The sequence below is a fragment of the Apodemus sylvaticus genome, chromosome 4 (assembly GCF_947179515.1).
Source record: "Apodemus sylvaticus chromosome 4, mApoSyl1.1, whole genome shotgun sequence".
Classification (NCBI taxonomy): domain Eukaryota; kingdom Metazoa; phylum Chordata; class Mammalia; order Rodentia; family Muridae; genus Apodemus; species Apodemus sylvaticus.
The window spans coordinates 80,951,780-80,970,545 of NC_067475.1; the positions used below are offsets into that span (position 1 = coordinate 80,951,780).

The following is an 18,766-nucleotide window of genomic DNA, read 5'->3' on the forward strand; positions in this document are numbered from 1 at the left end:
CTGCTACATATATAGCCAGAGCAATGTGTACTCCTTGATTAGTGGTTAAGGCCCTGGAAGCTCTGGTTGGTTGGTTGGTTTTGTTGTTCTTCCTATGGGGTTGCAAACCCCTTCAGCTCCTTCAGGCCTTTCTTCAACTCCTCCTTTGGGGACCCTGTGATCAGTTCAGTGGTTGGCTGTGAGCTTTCACCTCTGTACCAGTGTTTTTTTTTTTTTAATTATTATTGCTTTATAGTAAGGCTTGATATTAGGGAGAGGGATATCACCAGAATTTTTTTTATTGTACAGGACTGTTTTGAGGGAATGGCCAACCAATGACTAGCCCAACTTGAGATCTACCCTATGGAAGGAAGCCAACCTGACACTATTAATGATACTCTGCTAGGCTTGCAGACAGGAGCCTAGCGTAACTGTCATCTGAGAGGCTTCCTCCAGCAGCTGACAAAAGATGTAGGAACCCATCACCAAACATTAGATGGAGCATGGAAAGTCTTGTGGAAGAGCTGTGGGAAGGACTGAGGGAGCTGGATGGGTCAAGGACACTACAAGAAGACCTACAGAGTCAATTAACCTGGGCCCATGGGGGCTCACAGAGTCACAGACCATGTATGGACTGAACATAGGCTACCTACACATATTTAGCAGCTGTGTAGCTTGGACTTGTTGTGGGTCCTGTAATAACTGTTGCCTGCCTTTGGATCCCCTTCCTCTAGCTTGGCTGCCCTGTCTGGCTTCAGTGGGAGAGGATGTCCTTAGTCCTGATGTGACTTGATGTGCCAGGGCAAGCTGGTACCCAGGAAGGAGGCAGGCTCTCCTTAAGGGGAAAAGGGATGGAGGAAGGGGTGTGGAATGGGAATGGAAGAGAGGAGGAAGGCTGTGATTGAGATGTAAAGTGAATAAATAAATAAATTAATTAATGAAGAATGGTCATTGTTCAGCTTTTCATTTAGAAAAAAAATCTGCATATGTCTGTATAATTAAGCCAAATAATCCTTGAACTGCTACTGAAGGTCTTTCCACTGAAATTGCCTATCAGAATCTCCTTTCCAATGTTTCCTAAATTCACGAACTCTCCTCTAACATTCTACTACATGTTCCCTTCAAGTTCAGGTCATTTCCCTCATCCAAAATAATCCTCATTTTTTTCAAATCATGAATTATTTCTTAACTCTTATTCATTCATGTGTGTGTTTGTGCACATATGGGTGTTAAGCATGTGTGAATGCATACCTGTGTGCCATGGTACATGTGTGGAAGTCTGAGCAGAACTTCCGGAAGTTGGTTCTCTTTTTCTATCACATGAATTCCAGGGATTGAACTCTGGTCCTCAGACTTGGTGGCAAGCACCTTAACATACTGATCAATCTCACTGGTTCCAAATCATTAACTTAATAACTATTTGATTGAATGCCTAATGTGTTCCAGGCACTACTCTAAACTCTAGGGGTAAGTCAATGAACGAAACAGTTCCAAATCCATCCTTTCATGGAGCTAATGTTCCAGTGTGAAGAAACATAATAAACATACCATAAGTACAAGACATGGATGTCAGCTGGTGAGTGGCAACAAGAAAAATGAGATCAGGAAGTAAGGGGGAAAAGAGTGAGGAATACAACTGTAACCAGGGAAAGCTTTACCAAAAAGATGGCATTTGAGCAAAGACCTGGGAGAGTAAAGAAGTACAGGGGATATTGCAAGGAAATGTCTCAATGGAAAGAAAAAACAAAAAACAAAACAAACAAACAAACAAACAAAAACCAAGTCACCAGGATGAAGAGAAGCCAGAGCCCCCATGGCTAAGAACAGAGTGGACAGAGGACAAAAGACACAAGAGGACTGGCAGGGGCAGGGTGGAGAGGCTTACAGTGTAAGGGTTTCAGCTTATACTCCAAATCAGAAGCCAGCTGCTAGCATGGAACAATTCTGAGAGGAGTAGCTTTAAAGGAATGAAGACTAGGAATTTAGTTGTGAACATATTAAATTTACGATCTATTTTATGTATTGTAAAGGGATTGTTAAGGAGCGAGTCAGAAGAAGAAATGTACAGGCTAGAGACATAAATTTGGGAGTTCTGTAAAGTTCCCCACTAAGTCAAAACCACTTAGCACATGAAGTCAGTGCAAGGGCCCACTCCTCTGGTCAGTTGTTCACCTTGTTATAATCTAACAAGCACAGGCTAACTAATATTAAAAGTAGGTTATGTAAATCTGCTTTTCACATCTGACGGGTTGTATATTACTTATGGTGATCAATGAGAACTAATAACTGAACATACTTTGGTGGATTTTAATTTAATCCTCAATACAAGCTTTCATCTGGATATAGGGAGCTAAATATAGGACCAAGTTGCTTTGTCTTCTGTGTTTTCTACATTTTTGCACAAGTCAAATTCAGTACCTCTCTTTTTCCCTCTGTCCATCTCATAATAACAGTCTGTTATTGTTGACCCTTATCCACGTTTCTATAATGCACTACTAAGTTTGTCTCTGATGTCTCTTATTTAACTACTTTAAAATGTGTGTACTGCATCCACTCTTCCCTACAGTATAATAAAAACCATCCACACTGATCACATTATTACATTCCTGTAACTCCTGTTCTTCAGACCTAGAATTGGCTGGCTCCCACACTGCTCCTGCGAAGCATTACACCCACATACCTCTTCCTTCTAAGTTAGGTGGTGCTTTATCAATGAACTCATAAATTGCTCCTTAAATTAATTTGCTAGAACCTGTTTGTTAGTAAATACTTCTAAAGCAAAAGATCACTGAAGGCAAGATCAATGCCACACGTGGTACTTCATTATAACCAGAGCTGAAGAGTAGACAAACTCAACTTAAAAATTACTTCAAAAAAGTAAATGATGTATCAGAATTCTTCCATATAATTTATCCCCAGTTTATTTTTACATAGGTTATAATTTAATAAAAATAATTGTATTAAATTCCAATTTCTGAGAAAATATGCTCCCCCAGTACTTTCCATTTTAGATCCATCTGCTAATACCTCCACTGCAAAGTAGTAACCCAAAGTGACAACTCTGGCTCTTTCCTCTCTGACTCTTGTCAGTCGTGTCTATAGGACACAGGGTGGGATTTAAATACATTTAACCACTAGACTGAACCTGCTAACAGGAAGGGCTTCAGAAGGCAGAGGGCTGCCTCAGCAGCAGCAACAGCTTAGTAAGCACTTAATGTCTGCCTGGGACTTAGATATGGCTGGCTATGAAATCTTATTAATCTGCTATTTGTTCCACAAAATTTGTTCATTATAATTCAGGATTAAAGCTTAAGACAAGGCCAGGCACAGTGGCTCAGCCTGTAATGACAGAGTCAAAAGGACCACTACCAAACCCAAATCTAAATACAGTAAATAGCTCTGAATCTCAGTTCCTAAATTTATATAAATATTTAAGACAAAACCCCATAGAATTACTATTATTTTGTGGCACTGGGGAATACAGGACCTAAAAAAGCATTCAGCAGGAGTTCTACCACCAGAAGACATCCCTCAGACCTAAGCTGGGTATTTACATCACAATGGTGCTTCCTCAACCCAACTTTAACAATTTCTGTTTTGATCCTCTATACTACCTTGCTGCTACAGTGTACAAGGTCACATTTAGATAAAATACACATCAGAAACATTGTTATCCGAAGACAATGAAGACATAGGCAGAGAACTACACTTTTACTGTAATTTTTAAATCAATATTTTAAGTCTATGCCGCTCAGGACAGTGGCCAAATGCAGTGGTTCTTGAACATTTTAAACATGGCTAGTATGAACAGACATGTACTACAAATGTGAAATATATAACATATCTTTAAGCCTTGGAATAAAAAAATAAAAGCCCATTTAACAAGTTTTTATTGATTACAGTGTTGTACTGTTTTGACTTTTAAGGTCAGTACTATTACGGAAATCAATTTCATGTTGTTCTTTTGACTTTAAAATTAGACTATAATACACTTAATATATGTGGCTTACACTACATTTCTATCAGAAAGTGCTACCAGAAGTCACATTAGAGAACTGACCTATACTGTTTCCTTAAGTAGAATAGAGGTATCATTGAAAGGTTAGGTATAAAATGGACTCACAAAGGATGCACAGAAATGTAAATGATCTCCAAACTAAAAGTGGCAAATCATGCTAAGAACAAAAGCCTGCTTCATTCAGACACTATGCGATCATTCTGTCTATAGGAATCCCACCCAATTAAGACTTTCACCATTATTTCATAGGAACAACAATTTTTTTAAAGTAAAATTATTCTCTGAATATCAGTAGAAAGCAAACAATGGGGATTCTAATATGTTAACATCTCCTCCAATAAGAAAGAAACAAGAACTAGAACTGCCTTTTATTTTACTTTTGAAAAACAACTTGTTTGCCTGTTTCCCAAATTGTAGGGAATTTATGCTGTGATGTACTGATTAGGCAAAGCAGACCTTGCAATGAACTCAAAGTGATTTCTTCCACAGCACCTTCACAGCATACTGCCCTCTCCTGTTACTGTCTTTAGATATTTCTAGAACATTTCCCCAATACAGAACAACACTACTATTACTGTACTTTCCATGTGTTCTTAGATATTTTTGAGCTTATTATCATAATCTTAAATGTGCTTTCTAAAATGTAACACTAAGAAGAAAGAAAAAAAGAGTCATGATTAAATCCTTCCTCACTGTTAGAAGGGTCCATTTTCAGAAGCTTTCTAAATGGCCTACATAACCGTAAATTAATGCTTGTCTAAGTGTGCAGAAGTCATTAAGATATAGGATCCATTTAACTGGTCATCAATATAGAATATGGTGTGATTTATCAATGGTATACCACAGTGTGGATATTCAGGATAGGATATGGTATATATATATATATATATATATATATATATATATATATATATATAGATATATAGATATATAGATATATAGATATATAGATATAGATATAGATATAGATATAGATATAGATATAGATATAGATATAGATATAGATATAGATATAGATATATATATAAATAAAATGTCAGCTTCACCAAAGTTAGACCTAAAAACTTTTCACAAAGTGACATCTGAGAAGGTAGAAATAGAAAAATACAAGAGTCTTTTAAAAAAATATTTAAAAATAATAGAAACCAGAAGTTACTAGAGTTATCATAATTACCATGCCCAGAATTGCAAGTTTATTATATCATTAATTATCAGTACTGTCAGGCTGGAGAGATGGCTCAGTGGTAAAGAGCACTGAATGTTCTTCTGAAGGTCCTGAGTTAAAAATCCCAACAACCACATAGTGACTCAGAAGCCTCTTCTGGAGTGCATGTGAAAGGGTCAGCTCAGGAACTTTGGAAAGGTCATGGAACACTTGCCCCTCCCAGAAGGGAAAGGCTAAATCACATTCCTCAGACCACAGGGAGGTCCTTGTAGCTAGGGGAGGCCCAGAGTTATTCCAAGACGTTGGCCACCTACCTCATTCCCTAACAACCAACTAGTTTAAAGGTAACACTGTTCTGCCAATCACATTGCGCCTAATGGTGCCTGCCCTGAGGACTATAAAAGCCCGCTCCATGGGCTGCACATGGTCATTTTCTCCCCATGTGCAGGACAACCCCAGCTAGAATTAAATAAAATTCCTCTTGCTTTTTGCATTGATTCCTGTCTCCACGTTGTTCACTCAAGGGGGTGTCCAGTAAGTTAAGGCTCCCTGAGTTTTACATCTGAAGACAGCTACAGTGTACTTACATATAATAAATCTTTAAAAAAAAAAACAAGTACTGTCTTTTTGATGTCTGTTAGGGCACCCATGATTATTCATATTATAAGAAAAATAACAAAGGAGAAAGAAGAAAATGACCATTGGTTCTTTTGTTTGCTTCTTTTAGTTGTTTGTTGGGTTTTACTTTCCTGTTTTTTTTCCCCCCTAAGGCATAGGATATTTGAAAGCAAGTGAAACTTTAATCAGGTACACAATAAATAATGAATTTGAGCCCCACACCCACCAAGAGTGCCATTAGGGCAGCACTAACTGCACTGGTATGTGTGCTGCTGTTGTTTTTAAGGCATTTGGGTCAGCCTCCTATACCTAGAAACTTCCCACCTGGGTTCCTCAATGCAAACACCCAACCTGGACCCTGAGGAGGAGGATGTCCACTTTCTTTCCTGTATGCCAGTCATTCCAGTCCCCCTGTAGCAGGTGGCATGCAGGGGCCTCTCCTCCCTCCCCATTCCTCCAATCCTTGGCTGCCTATACAAGGAAACGCTTCCTATTCCCAGTGGCCACAGCAGTCCGGAACTCAGGGGTGAATCGCTCCTTCCTTCATTCTGCCCTCCTTTCTGATGTCCCCATTCTCCCCCTCAGTTCAGTACCCACTTGCTTACAGGAGCCCCGCATTCCACCTCAATCCCATCCAGTGGGGACTCCAACTCTTGGTTCAGACACAGGATCCCTTCCACCCTTTCACCCTGGCTCTCCAAACATTTAACTGCTTTCCTGCAAATTCCAAACCCCTGGGGAGTCCACCTCTAGGAGTGAAGGAGATCTTCTTAGCTATTTCCTGAAGCCATTTACAATTCACAGCCTTCTTCCCCTAGTCTGCCACCCACTGAACCTGCAGAAGCACCCCCTACCTGGCACTCCACAACAAACACAGTTTCCTAAGATTCAGTGAGCACAATAGAACTAGAGAATGGGATAACCATCCTACAAAGACTATTATCAGCACCAAGAGTCGCCTTGATCATCCCAACCCAGATGCCTAGACACCAGCATAAACAGTCTAAAATAGCTACACTATGGCTCCACCAGAAACCAGCAATCCTACGGTGGTAGAGCCTGAGAAATGCAGTGTAACTGAAGGACAAGGATTCATAATAGTAACTGTGAATATATTCAAGGACATTAAAGAGGTTAGGAATAAACCCCTTAATGAAGTATGTGAAACAAAGAACAGAATGAAATGAAGCAAATAGTTCAAGACATGAAAGTAGAAACAGTAAAGAAAATATAAACTGAGATAAAACTGGAAATGAAAAATTGAGAGGGTCAAACAATGATATCACAGGTGAGTCTCACTGTCCTAGTTGAGGTTACTATCACTGTGATAAATCCAGAGCAACCTGAGGAGACAAGGGAGGATTTATCTTGTGCTTTCACATCATCATTCATCATCAAAGGGATTCGGGACAGTAGCTCAGCCATGGCAGCAACCTGGAGGTGGGAGCTGACACAGAGGAGAGTGCTGCTTACTGGCTTTCTCATCAGGGCTTGCTCACCCTGCTTTCATATAGAATCCAGGACCACCTGCCCAGGGGTGGTCTCACCCATAATGGGCTCAGCATTCCCACACTAATCATTAATTAAGAAAATGTTCAACAGGCTTGCCTACAGCCCAATCATTTTGTTGTTTTTTGTTTTTGTTTTTAGATATTTTCTTAATTTACATTTCAAATGTTATCCCCTTTCCTGGTTTCCCCTCCAAACCTACAGCCCAGTCTTATGGGGGCATTTTCTAAATTGAGGCTCTATCCTCTCCAGGGACTCTAGCTTGTGTCAAGCTGACATAAAACTAGTCAGCACCAACACAATATAAGACATGGAAGAGAGAATTTCAGATGTTCTTTGAAGAGAAACAGAGGAGGAGTGGATAGGGGCCGGGGCTGGGAGGAACAGAGGGAGGGAAAACTACAGTCTGGGGCTTTTGTGGTGTGTGTGTGTGTGTGTGTGTGTGTGTGTGTGTGTGTGTGTGTGTGTGTGTGAATGACTTGGCCACAATGAAGAACAAGTAATGAAGTAAATATGAATTTTCTCCACACCGAAGAGCCTAAAGATGACATTTTAATTAGTTATATTGGAATAATAATCACTTTCCATCTGCTTGTGCTTCTGGAATAAGAGCCACAAGTTGTACAGTTATACTGGCTAGATGTCCAAGAACCTGAGACTAGATTGGCTATGTACCTAGGGGAAAACCAAAAACTACTATTGTGCTACAGGATAAGTAATGAAATGATTCCTAATGACACTCTGCTATCTCCAAAGATCAGTGTCTCATCCAGCCATTATCAGAAAAATTTTCTCCTTTAGCAGATAGAAACAAAGTAGAGAACGGGACAGTGTGCAGAGTGACAGGCCTTGGAACATTCAGTCTTGAGTGGGAAGTATCAATCAAATCTCACCCTTCAGGGCTCAAAGAACTAAGGAGAAGAGGAGAAAAATTGTAAAAGCCAGTGGCAATGGATGACAGCAAGAAATGTCTTCCAAACACAACAGGCCTGACATACACATGAACTCACAGAGTGTGGCAGCATTCAAGCAAGATTGGGTCCCAGCACTGAGAGGTGGAGGTGGATACTATTGCTAATCTCTAGCCAAGAAAACTATATCCAACTGACAAACACTCATAGAGGAAACATGGGTTTCTCCAATGTCTGTGGGCCACACTTAAACGCAGTCTCATTTCCATCAGTAGAGGGACAACACAAAACAAATGTAAAGGTTTGTTGCTAATTGTCTCATATTATTTTCTAAATTTTACTGGTATTTTTATTTGCATTTTTATGGTGTGTGTGTATGCATTTCTTGTCCTCTTTGTTTCCTTTGGGGGGAGTCTATCAGTATTTTCATATTGTTCTTTCTCTTTATCCATTGTGTTTTTATTGGCCTCATTGTTTTCTTAAGAGAGACAGAAAAAAGGTGTGGAATTGGAAGGGTAGGAGATATGGGAGGAAATGAGGGAGAGGAAACCCTGACCAGAATATATTTTATGAAAATACCTTTGTTTTCAATAATAAGATAAAATAAAGAAATGGAAGACATGAATGAGAACAATAGTTTGGGGAAAGGTCCAATAGTAGTGGGAGGAAGGAATTGGGAATGAACATAGAGACATTGTATTAATGTATAAAACTGCTTTAGAATAAATATAATACTATGAAAAGAAATCTGAGATGAAAGTCTGGCATTTTATGAAAAAGATAGAGAAGAAAACCACAAGAATCTATCATGTATACTTCCTGTCCATCTAAGCTTAACCAAGAATTTCAGTGTTAGGAGAAACGGAAACAGAAAGTTGAAGACATTCAATGTTTCTTTAATAAAGAATGAAAAGTAATTCTCAAAATTATAACAATCTAGTGTATCCTTTTATTACCAAAATGAAGTACAAAGTTATATTTTGGTTATGAGGCTTACAAAATAAAGAATTCAAAGAGCAAAAAGAAAATCCTAAAGTATTTGGGAAACAAGTCAGGTTCAACAATTTTTTTTCCAACTATCCATTCACATCTCTTATAACTTCCTAATAGTTAAGTATGAAATGAATGCTGGGAATACAGGAATAAGAAATAGGTTCAACAGCTGTTTTTAAATTTCTTAACTATTTCTATCAAATGTACCTCACCATCAATAGAAACTTATCTAAAGATTCTTTTGAAAAAGATTTCATTATTGTTGTTTCTGTGTGATGTGTGTGGAACTGCACACGCCAACACAAGAGTGTGGAGCTCGGAGGACAACTTTGGAGCTTGGTGTCTCCTTCCATCTTTACCTGGGTCCTGCAACCTAAGTCGTGTTGTCTAGCTTACACAACAAGCACTTTATCTGCTGAGCCAGCTAAGTAGCGCACTGCTGTCAATTTTAAAAGAGAATTTCAATAACGCTTCAGAGAATATTATGAGATTAAAAAAAAAAAATCTTGACAGATTTGCCAATAGAAAAGATTACTTTTGCATATAATAGAATCTTCAACAGAGTATCTCTAATATAGCAATATTGCAATCTATAATGTCAAATAAAATAGAAGAATATATTTTATCTTGTAAAGTAGCATATCTCAAAGTGGCACGGCATTATCACCCTAGCACTATCACCCCAGCACATATTTCGTAAGTGTTCTATAGTAATGCATACATAGTAATATAACTTTTCTTCTGTCAAATACCTGTTTCTTATGCAGTACTTCTTCTCCCCATATGGTACAATTACTTATGTATAAGTTGTATTATTTTATAAGATTATAAGGGGCCTAAAAACAATAGGTTCATCTCATTATGCTTTAACAACACCCAATACAGTTCCTTATTGGACTTCTGAGGATAGAAGCAGAAGTCTGGCAAGGACTACAGTACCTACAATAGTGATTATTTTAAAAATAGACCCTTGAGAGGTACAAATAAATATGCTGGAGATTGTTCTTGTTTTCATACTGTGGTAATTTCCTTCACTGCGCTTGGAATTGTGTTCAGCATGGTGCTTATATACATACAGTTCACATGATGTGGGGCAGAGGAACGACATTCCATAATTAGAAATGTCCAACTAGTGAAATGAAAGACATTCAGGACAGGCAGATGGACAAAGAAGAAAACAAAAATCATGGACAATGGTTCTTGGCCATTTAATTAAGGTTCCGTTCTCTGAGGTTTACCTTCCATAAATATGGCAGGCTCAGGGTAAAGAAATATGGAAATCTCACTCAATACGAAATAACCTGGCTATAAGAACCTTAAAATGAACTATTTCTGTACCTTAATGTCAGATGTGTCCCGCTGACTGTTTCGCCATGCTCTGGAAACTGATGAGAATGTCCTATCTGCATGATCAAATTTCCCTCCTTGTAAATTTAGAAAGTAAGTTGTAAAGGGTTCCTAAAAAATAAAAAGTGAAAAACTTTTATGCTTTCATGTTTTGATAAATCTTTACATATACATTTTAAACTAATAGTAGTCATTAGTTAGTAATATGTCCAATGTAAAGAATACAAGTTGTAGGCAAATTATTACATTATAGCTCTTAATTTTTTTCCAAATGTTTCTATGCCTTCAAAATTTTGATATTGGTAATATTTTCATCAGCTTCCCTCCTTGCCAAAAATAAATTGCTAATAGCATTTAGACATGAATTTAATGCATTTGTTTCATTGTTCAGAAAATAGTACAATATGTAATTTTTGTATTGTTATGGCTGGCTCACAATTTATGATTAAGAAAAGAAAAATGTTTGGAAGGTTTAAAAGCCTCCTCATAGTTAAAGAACACTTAAACAAGTATTTGTGAGTAATTGCTTGGCAGCAGCTAAGCCTGTAAATTACACCAAAACTTATGCCTGTCCATATATTAAGACGTATGCCCGCTCATATTCTCCTGACTTCTGTCTATCCATACTCTATTCACAAGCTTTAAATAATGATGTGCTGCTGCTAATGGTTCCCAAAGACATTCCTTTTTAATACATGAATCACCTTTCTGTTTTATAGAAACATTTCTTGCTTAACTAATGCTATCAATATACAACAGTGCTGGTTATTTGAAAAACACATCTTATTCTATTTAGAGCAAAGTAAGTACCAGAACGTATAAATATGTCTGTTAACAAAACCTTAGTTACTTATTTTAACAAGTTACACCTGAAAAGACCCCAGCTAACCCGGTATGATGGGCACCATCTGAAGATATGGATTTGAAGAAGATAGTCACACAATTCTAGAGAAAACATGTTTATGGTCATGGCCCAATATACTGGCTGAAACTTATGTATTCAAAAGTACAACTGTTTAAAACTAAACAACATTAAAAAAAAATGCTGATGATTTCCAATCATTCCCCAGTTTCTAAAACATTGGATTTATTTAGTCACGGTCTATTATTCAAATTGAACTTACTATTCTTAGAAGCCATGCAAGAACAAAACTTGCAGTTGAGTAATGAGTACCATAGTGGAACTTTGGAACTTGATCATCTTCCCAGGACTCAAATCGCTCTGCAAAGAATGCTGCCCTCTTGGGATTCAAAGCTCCTATTGGCTGCCATTAGAAGAGGAGGGAGAGAAAGAAATATAAATGTAATCATCCTTTATTTCTTCCATTCTCTTAGGATTACTCTTAAAGTATTTATGAAATCAAATGTAAACATATATGTATTTGCAGTTAGAAAAACAGCAGTGCCTATATTTAAAGAACAAACAGAAAAATTCCCATTTTTTCCTCAGCATGGCTAAGGATGTACAGATAACTAAGAAGATGGGCAAACCTGTCATTTCTGTTACACATAGTTTTTTAATCACTCAGTCTGAAAAGGCAAATAACATGCAGTTGAGCTGTACTATTCTTTAGGAAGTATTTATAATTAAAAGCAGCAATCAGAAACATCTTGGTGCTAGAGGGCTTGCTTCTGTCTCTGAGAAGAGGATGGGAGGAAACTGAGACGAGGGACTACATGCAGAGCAAAGATGTTGTAAGAGAAAGGGAGGAAGACTCAATTAGAAGGTTCTACTAACAAACTCAATAAAAACTTCGAGGATCATGGGCTGTGCAGATGACTCAATGGGTGAAATCATGCATTACAATTACTAGGACCGAGTTCAAATCTCAAGCAAGCATGAAAAAGCTGGGAATGGTGACATCCATCTGTAACTGGGTAGATCCCTGGAGCTTGCTGGAAAGTCAGCTTAGCCAAATCACTGAGCTTCCATTTCAGTACGAGATCATGTCTCAAAAAAATAAGGTAGAAGGAGATAGAGGAGGTGCCTGCATGACTTAACATCATCATCATTATCATCATCCTCCACCCCACACTCCAAGGAATGGTAAGAGCATCATGATCTTTTTTTTTTTTTTTTAAAGATTTTATTTTATTTATATGAGTACACTGTAGTTGTCTTTAGACACACCAGAAGAGGGCATTGGATCTTATTATAGATGGTTGTGAACCACCATATGGTTGCTGGGATTTGAACTCAGGACCTATGGAAGAATAGTCAGTGCTCTTAACCGCTGAGCCATCTCTCCAGGCCGAACATCATGATCTTATACTGAAAATAAAACACTTTTAACAGATATTCCAGAATCAGTAAAGCAAAGTGAAGACCCTGGACTCATTAGAAAACTCATGCCCAGACAAAAGGTTGTTTTGGAAAATAAAAAAAGAATATACATTAAGGTCCTTCAAGCCATGCATGGCAACACTCAATGAATGCTAACTATTGTCTTTTGAGTCATCTTTTAGAAGGTAAAAGAGTTTAAACACAACAATTGCCATAGCATTGTTTGACATGGGCATTGAAATGGCTGTTGCTGTTCTGGGAATATACCAACTCTTTAAACAGTGAGCAGCATTCTGACACCGTCTTTAGGAAGATCGAATATCCTTGAGACCACTAAACCTGGTTACTGCTCTAAGAATGTTAAGATCAGCCACATTAAATCACAACTCAGTCTATGGAAACACTCTGACCTGTAGAAAAGCTGTACTCCTTACTCAAAATATAAATACAATTGAAAAGTAGCTTCCCTTATGAGACACAGAATTGTTTTATATCTCTTAAGGAAATTTTACAAGTTATTTATACGATCAAGAAAATATCTGACTATTCATGAGGAAAATGCTAAACTAAAATAAATAACATTATTTTAAAATAGATACATTCAGTAGTCACACAGAGAAAAGGGAGCCATGTTCAGACCTGGTCTTTAAGTACCATATTGTGATTTTCATATTGTAACATTTGAAGTCATTACTTCGGCTATATTTCTTAATTTGTTAGTTAATTTACCTTCAAAACTGTTTTAATTGGCATCGTTCTCATTGAACAGTATCTTGATTCTGAAGAACATTGTTTTATAGTGTTTACAATTTAATCTTTAAAAACACGTGATTACTATTTTAAGTTAGTGTCACATTACTAATTTTAAAATGCCTTCTTTTAAACTATTAGTTTCAGTACCAAAGAATCATATCTGACTTGTTAAATATATGGTAAGAATCAAAATCGTTCCAGAAATTCTTTCTTTGTTACAGAACCAATGTGGAGGGCTTTAAATGTATTTTAGTTGTTATCCCTAAAGATACAGCCATGTAAAAAGCAGAAAAGAAATAAAATCACTAGAAGACAAATTATATGAATTAAAAATAGAATCAATGTGCCTTTGTATGGTTCAGCAGCATATTAAGAATACACTTTATCTGCTCCTATTTTTATTACTCTCCAAATGAGTACCTCAGTGAATCGATAGTTATAGAATCACATTTCTTGAATATAATGCTAAGACCAATTAGGATTGATTTCACTAGCATCTGAAAGAAAAGGCATCATACTGAGACCCATGTAGGTAGAACGCACAGTATCGATTCTGGCTGGTACTGTCACAGCTGGTTTCTGAAGCCTGCTATAGGACAGCTATCAAGACATACCACATTTATTTGCAAGCATATAAAAAAGAAGTCACCAAATAAAGGAAGGTTTAAAAAAAAAGAAGAGGAGCAGTGGAGCTGTGGCTGACAGTGACACACTATCCGCTTACTCAGAGGAGTTACAGTGGGAATACACACATTGAATTATACATTACGGGAAAGCACTGATTTATTGTGGTAATAACATCCACCTCATTAAAAGATTCTGCTTTGCTGCAGTTGGAAGGCTACATATTGTTTACTGCTATAAATTAATGGCAGTGCAGAGAAGACTGTGGGCCCATCCTAACAATAGATCTGTAATGGCAGTGTTGTATATCATGGCTTTCTCAGCAGCTTCATAATAAAATGGAGACAACGTATTGAGCTAATACATTCTACCAGGCTGGCCCATATTTTTCTGACAACTGCTTTAAAAGATGAGCAGAATCCAACTATGTTATAATGCTACAAAACATTTAACTAAGCAAGAGTCAGTCAGATACCGAGTACACCGCACCACTTTAAAACGTTGTCTGAACCAGCATCCCAAGCCGTTTGTTCATCTACACAGAGGAGCTAAAGTTACTGCTGATGACTCCTCATACGTATCTGGTATATTATGGGTAACAATTGCTAGGCAGTTCAGGGAGATGGCTAGTACTCTCATCTCATATTGAATTCTCTGTACAATTTAACCTGTTATAAAGGACATTATTTTTAATCAGCAGAATTTTAAAGCAAGAAACAAAAAATACTGGCATTTAAAACTGGCCATAATTTCTTGGTAGCAATAAATAAAAAATAAATATTGATTAAAGGATACAAAAAAGTACATAATTTAAGTTCATTAAAAAGAACATTAAAATATCATTAGGACATGGAAAATTAAACAGAATAAAAAAATTAATCCCTAAAAAGCAAAGGTAAAATAGCATGCGAAATTAAAATAAAAATATAGTAATTTGAATTTGGAGTATCATAACTAATAATTATGTGAGAATAAAAAAAGTGAATAAATAAGGAAAAACAAATTTAAAATGTCAAGAAACAAATTTTTTGAAAATGGTAGAGCAAAGCGACAAGGCCCCAGTCTGAGAATGTGTCAGCGATTTCATACTAACAGCAAGGTGGCATCTCCAGGAGGGTAACAAGTGGCCCGCCTGTTAGTGAGGCAGCCGTAGAATTTATAAAGTGGGAATGTTTAAATCAGCTTTGTAAACTTATTATAATAAAAATTATTTTTACTACTACTTGAGAAGTACTTTTGCTAGTTAACAAAAATACTCCATATAATGTACCCAGCTCAGATCTGGCACAGAAAGTTACTCTTAATTATTTCTTTTCTGAAGTTATCTAATCAGGGATATTTAAGAAGGCGGTCATCAATCAAGCCTGATGATGAACATGATAACCGGCACCCAGGAGACAGGATGAAAGCAGCACTGTGCAGTACTGCAGCCATCCTGCCCACCAGGCTCCCTCCCTCCCTCACTGCAGCCTCCCTCACTGCAGCCTCCAATATGTCCAAAAGGAAACTCACTTTTCAAAGATCTAGGTATCTAAATAATTTATATGAAAAGCTGGAAAATATCAAAGCAACTGACAATCATCTTTTAATCACATTAATGAAAAAGTTTGTTTTCAAAGACACCTTAAAACTTCATTGACTCTTAACTACCAGTAATAATTAGCTTTTTCTTTTCTTTGACTTTGGAAAACTATAACTTAAAGTTACTTAATAAAAAGGAATGTTTCCAGATTGAATTTTGTAAATTATAAAACCTAATTATTCACAAAATAATGAGATGAAATAACAAGTAATTTAGCTCAAACTCAACTTCAATGTAGAGCAGAGACTGAAGGAGACTGCCCCACCTGGGTGTCCATCCCATAAGCAGTCACCAAACCCAGACACTATTGTGGATGCCAACAAGCGCTTGCTGACAGGAGCCTGGTATCTTCAATACTCTGCCAGTGCCTTTCAAATACAGAGGTAGATGCTCTCAGACAACCACTGAACTGAGCACAAGCTCCCCAATGGAGAAGCTAGAGAAAGGACCCAAGGAGCTGAAGGGGCTTGCAGTCCCATAAGAGGAACAACAATATGAAACAACCAGTACCCACAGAGCTCCCAGGGACTAAACTACCAACCAAAGAGTTCACATGGAGGGACCCATGGAACCAGCTGCATATGAAGCAGAGGACGGCCTTGTTGGACATCAAAGGGAGGAGAGACCCTTGGTGCTGAGAATACTCAATGCCCCAGTATAGGGGAATGCCAGGACAGGGAAGCGGGAGTGGGTGGATTGGTGAGCAGGGGGAGGGGAGTATAGGTTAGGGTGTTTTTGGAGGGGAAACCAGGAAAGGGGATAAATGTAAATAAAGATAATATCCAATAAATAAAAAAGATTTAAACCTCCCTTTCCACATCTTTGTATCCATCTGAAAGTGCTGTTGTTTTTCGTAATTTCAGTTTCTGCACGCTATTTTTCAAATATGACCTTTGTTCAGTAGGTTTATCTAAGAGCCATATGTGTAAGGTACTCAGGAGACCTCAGTGTGAAGCCCATCCTGTGAGCACAGCTGCTGTGATGTCTTGTTCTGAAATTTACATATGAACTGCTGCAGCTCTTATCAACCTTTCAGAAGTGACTTTCCACAAACTCTAGGACCATGTTTGTAGCTGCTGAGGCCAAGAATTGGCAGGAAACCTCAGAAATCCTATAGTGCATAGATTTGTTTAAGTAACAACATTCTGAAATGCACAAGTCTCAGACTTTTTCACACCTCACAGTATAAAGTTTGGCTTTTCGTTTTTTGTTTTTGTTTTTTGTTTTGTTTGTTTGTTTGGTTGGGGGTTTTTTTTTTTGAGAAATATTGTTAAGAAAAGAAAGCTAAGGAGAGAACAGAAAAGGTCAGGAGCATATCCCAGGAATAAACACCCAAAAGAGTTAAGGAATGCTGCTTTGCAAAGACCCACTTTGTGGTGTACAGAGCAGTGGAAAGATGTCAACATAGAGAAGGGTTCCGGAAGGGCACACAAGAGGACCACTACAGCTCTGCTTAGGATCATAATGATCTCCTGAAAGCCATCTCACACTGTCATGTACAAACAGTATGATCGGAAATCCAGAATCAGCACACAGCTAAAAGTAGAGAGTGCTAGCACATACTGATAGTCTGGACAAAGTGAAAGCAAAACACTAGATTAAAAGAGAAAAACCGGCGATTCCACTGTTCTCTCACGGTTCTTACATTATAATGATGTTGAGGGTAAATGTCAAAAATAAGGGTAAGGTATCTGATATATATGAACAGATGAAGGCTTGCAGTTCAGAGAATGGTAAAAGACATGTTATGTCAAAAAAAAAAAATCAGTGACAGTTGTAATTAATTGGTTTGGGAATATTCCAGGAAGTAGTGTATCGACCCAAAGGAATGTTCCACATGACAACAATGTTTCTATTTGTCAGATAAAAACAAAGATTCTTAGAGCCTTAAATAAATAAACCCACTATATTCAAAACAACAACAGTAACATATAGGTCTACTAGCACCCTCCATTTTGCAGGTGGGAAAACGTTGTGGCTGGGAGATGTAAAATGTATCAGCAGCTGGTTATCTGCTTATAGGAGGCAAAGAGTTAGGGCACTAAGACCAAACTACAGGCCAGACTGAGAATGGTATGTGTTGCCTGGGGCAATGTAAATATTGATGTTGAACTATGTATTAAAATTCATTCATTGGAGTTTCTGGTTAAAATAAGATGCATATAGAAGGAGGAGGAGGAGGAAGAAGAGGAGGAGGAGGAGGAGGAGGAGGAGGAGGAGGAGGAGGAAGAGGAAGAGGAAGGAGGAGAAGGAGAAGAAGAAGAAGAAGAAGAAGAAGAAGAAGAAGAAGAAGAAGAAGAAGAAGAAGAAGAAGAAGAAGAAGAAGAAGAAGAAGAGTAGGAGGAGGAGGAGGAGAAGAAGGAGGAGGAGGAGGGTATAGTAGATGCACCTTTAATCCTAGCAGTTGGAAAGTGAAGCTGACTGTCAGACTTCTGTGAATTCAGCCTGGTCTACACAATGAGTTCCAGGCCAGCCAGGGCTACACAGTGACACTCATGTCTTTAAAAAGAAAAGAAAAAAAAAAGACATATTACTTTAAAATGTACTGTATTGCTGCACTACAACATAGCTATTGCTGTATGTATGTATGTATGTATGTATGTATTGTATGTGTGTATGTAAGAACATATTGTTTAGGTGTTTTTTCGTACTTACATAGTATCTGGGGAAGCACTTTAGGAGAAGTTATCACATATGGAAAATGAATATTTTTTTCTTGGGGAGACTGAAACCATGCTTTAAAACAGTTTCTATATAAAGTATATAAAATATATACTATAATTGATGTCTCCTATTTACCCTTCCTTTAGCTTTCATAACTGTGTACCAAAGCAGCAACCCCAAATGACAGTCAGTAATCTGTGTTTTTGAAGCTTTTTAAAGAAAACCATGGTTATTCGATTGTATCCCATCTGCCTCTAGGGTGCCCCAGCCTGCTAGGGAAGAAACTGAACAAAGAGTCTTTGTTATGCGGGACACAGTG

At 37.7% G+C, this 18,766-nt stretch overlaps 1 protein-coding gene across 6 annotated transcripts in view; it reads right to left on the bottom strand.

Annotated features, from left to right (window-relative positions):
* Positions 1–18,766, bottom strand: part of Lrba (LPS responsive beige-like anchor protein) — a 583,194-nt gene that overhangs the window by 137,135 nt on the left and 427,293 nt on the right. For all 6 annotated transcript variants that reach the window (XM_052180236.1, XM_052180237.1, XM_052180235.1 and 3 more), the window contains 2 exons: positions 11,665–11,805; positions 10,532–10,651 (listed from right to left, as the gene is read on the bottom strand). In XM_052180236.1, coding sequence (XP_052036196.1) covers positions 10,532–10,651; positions 11,665–11,805 — 261 coding nt within the window. The remainder of the gene's footprint in view (positions 1–10,531; positions 10,652–11,664; positions 11,806–18,766) is intronic.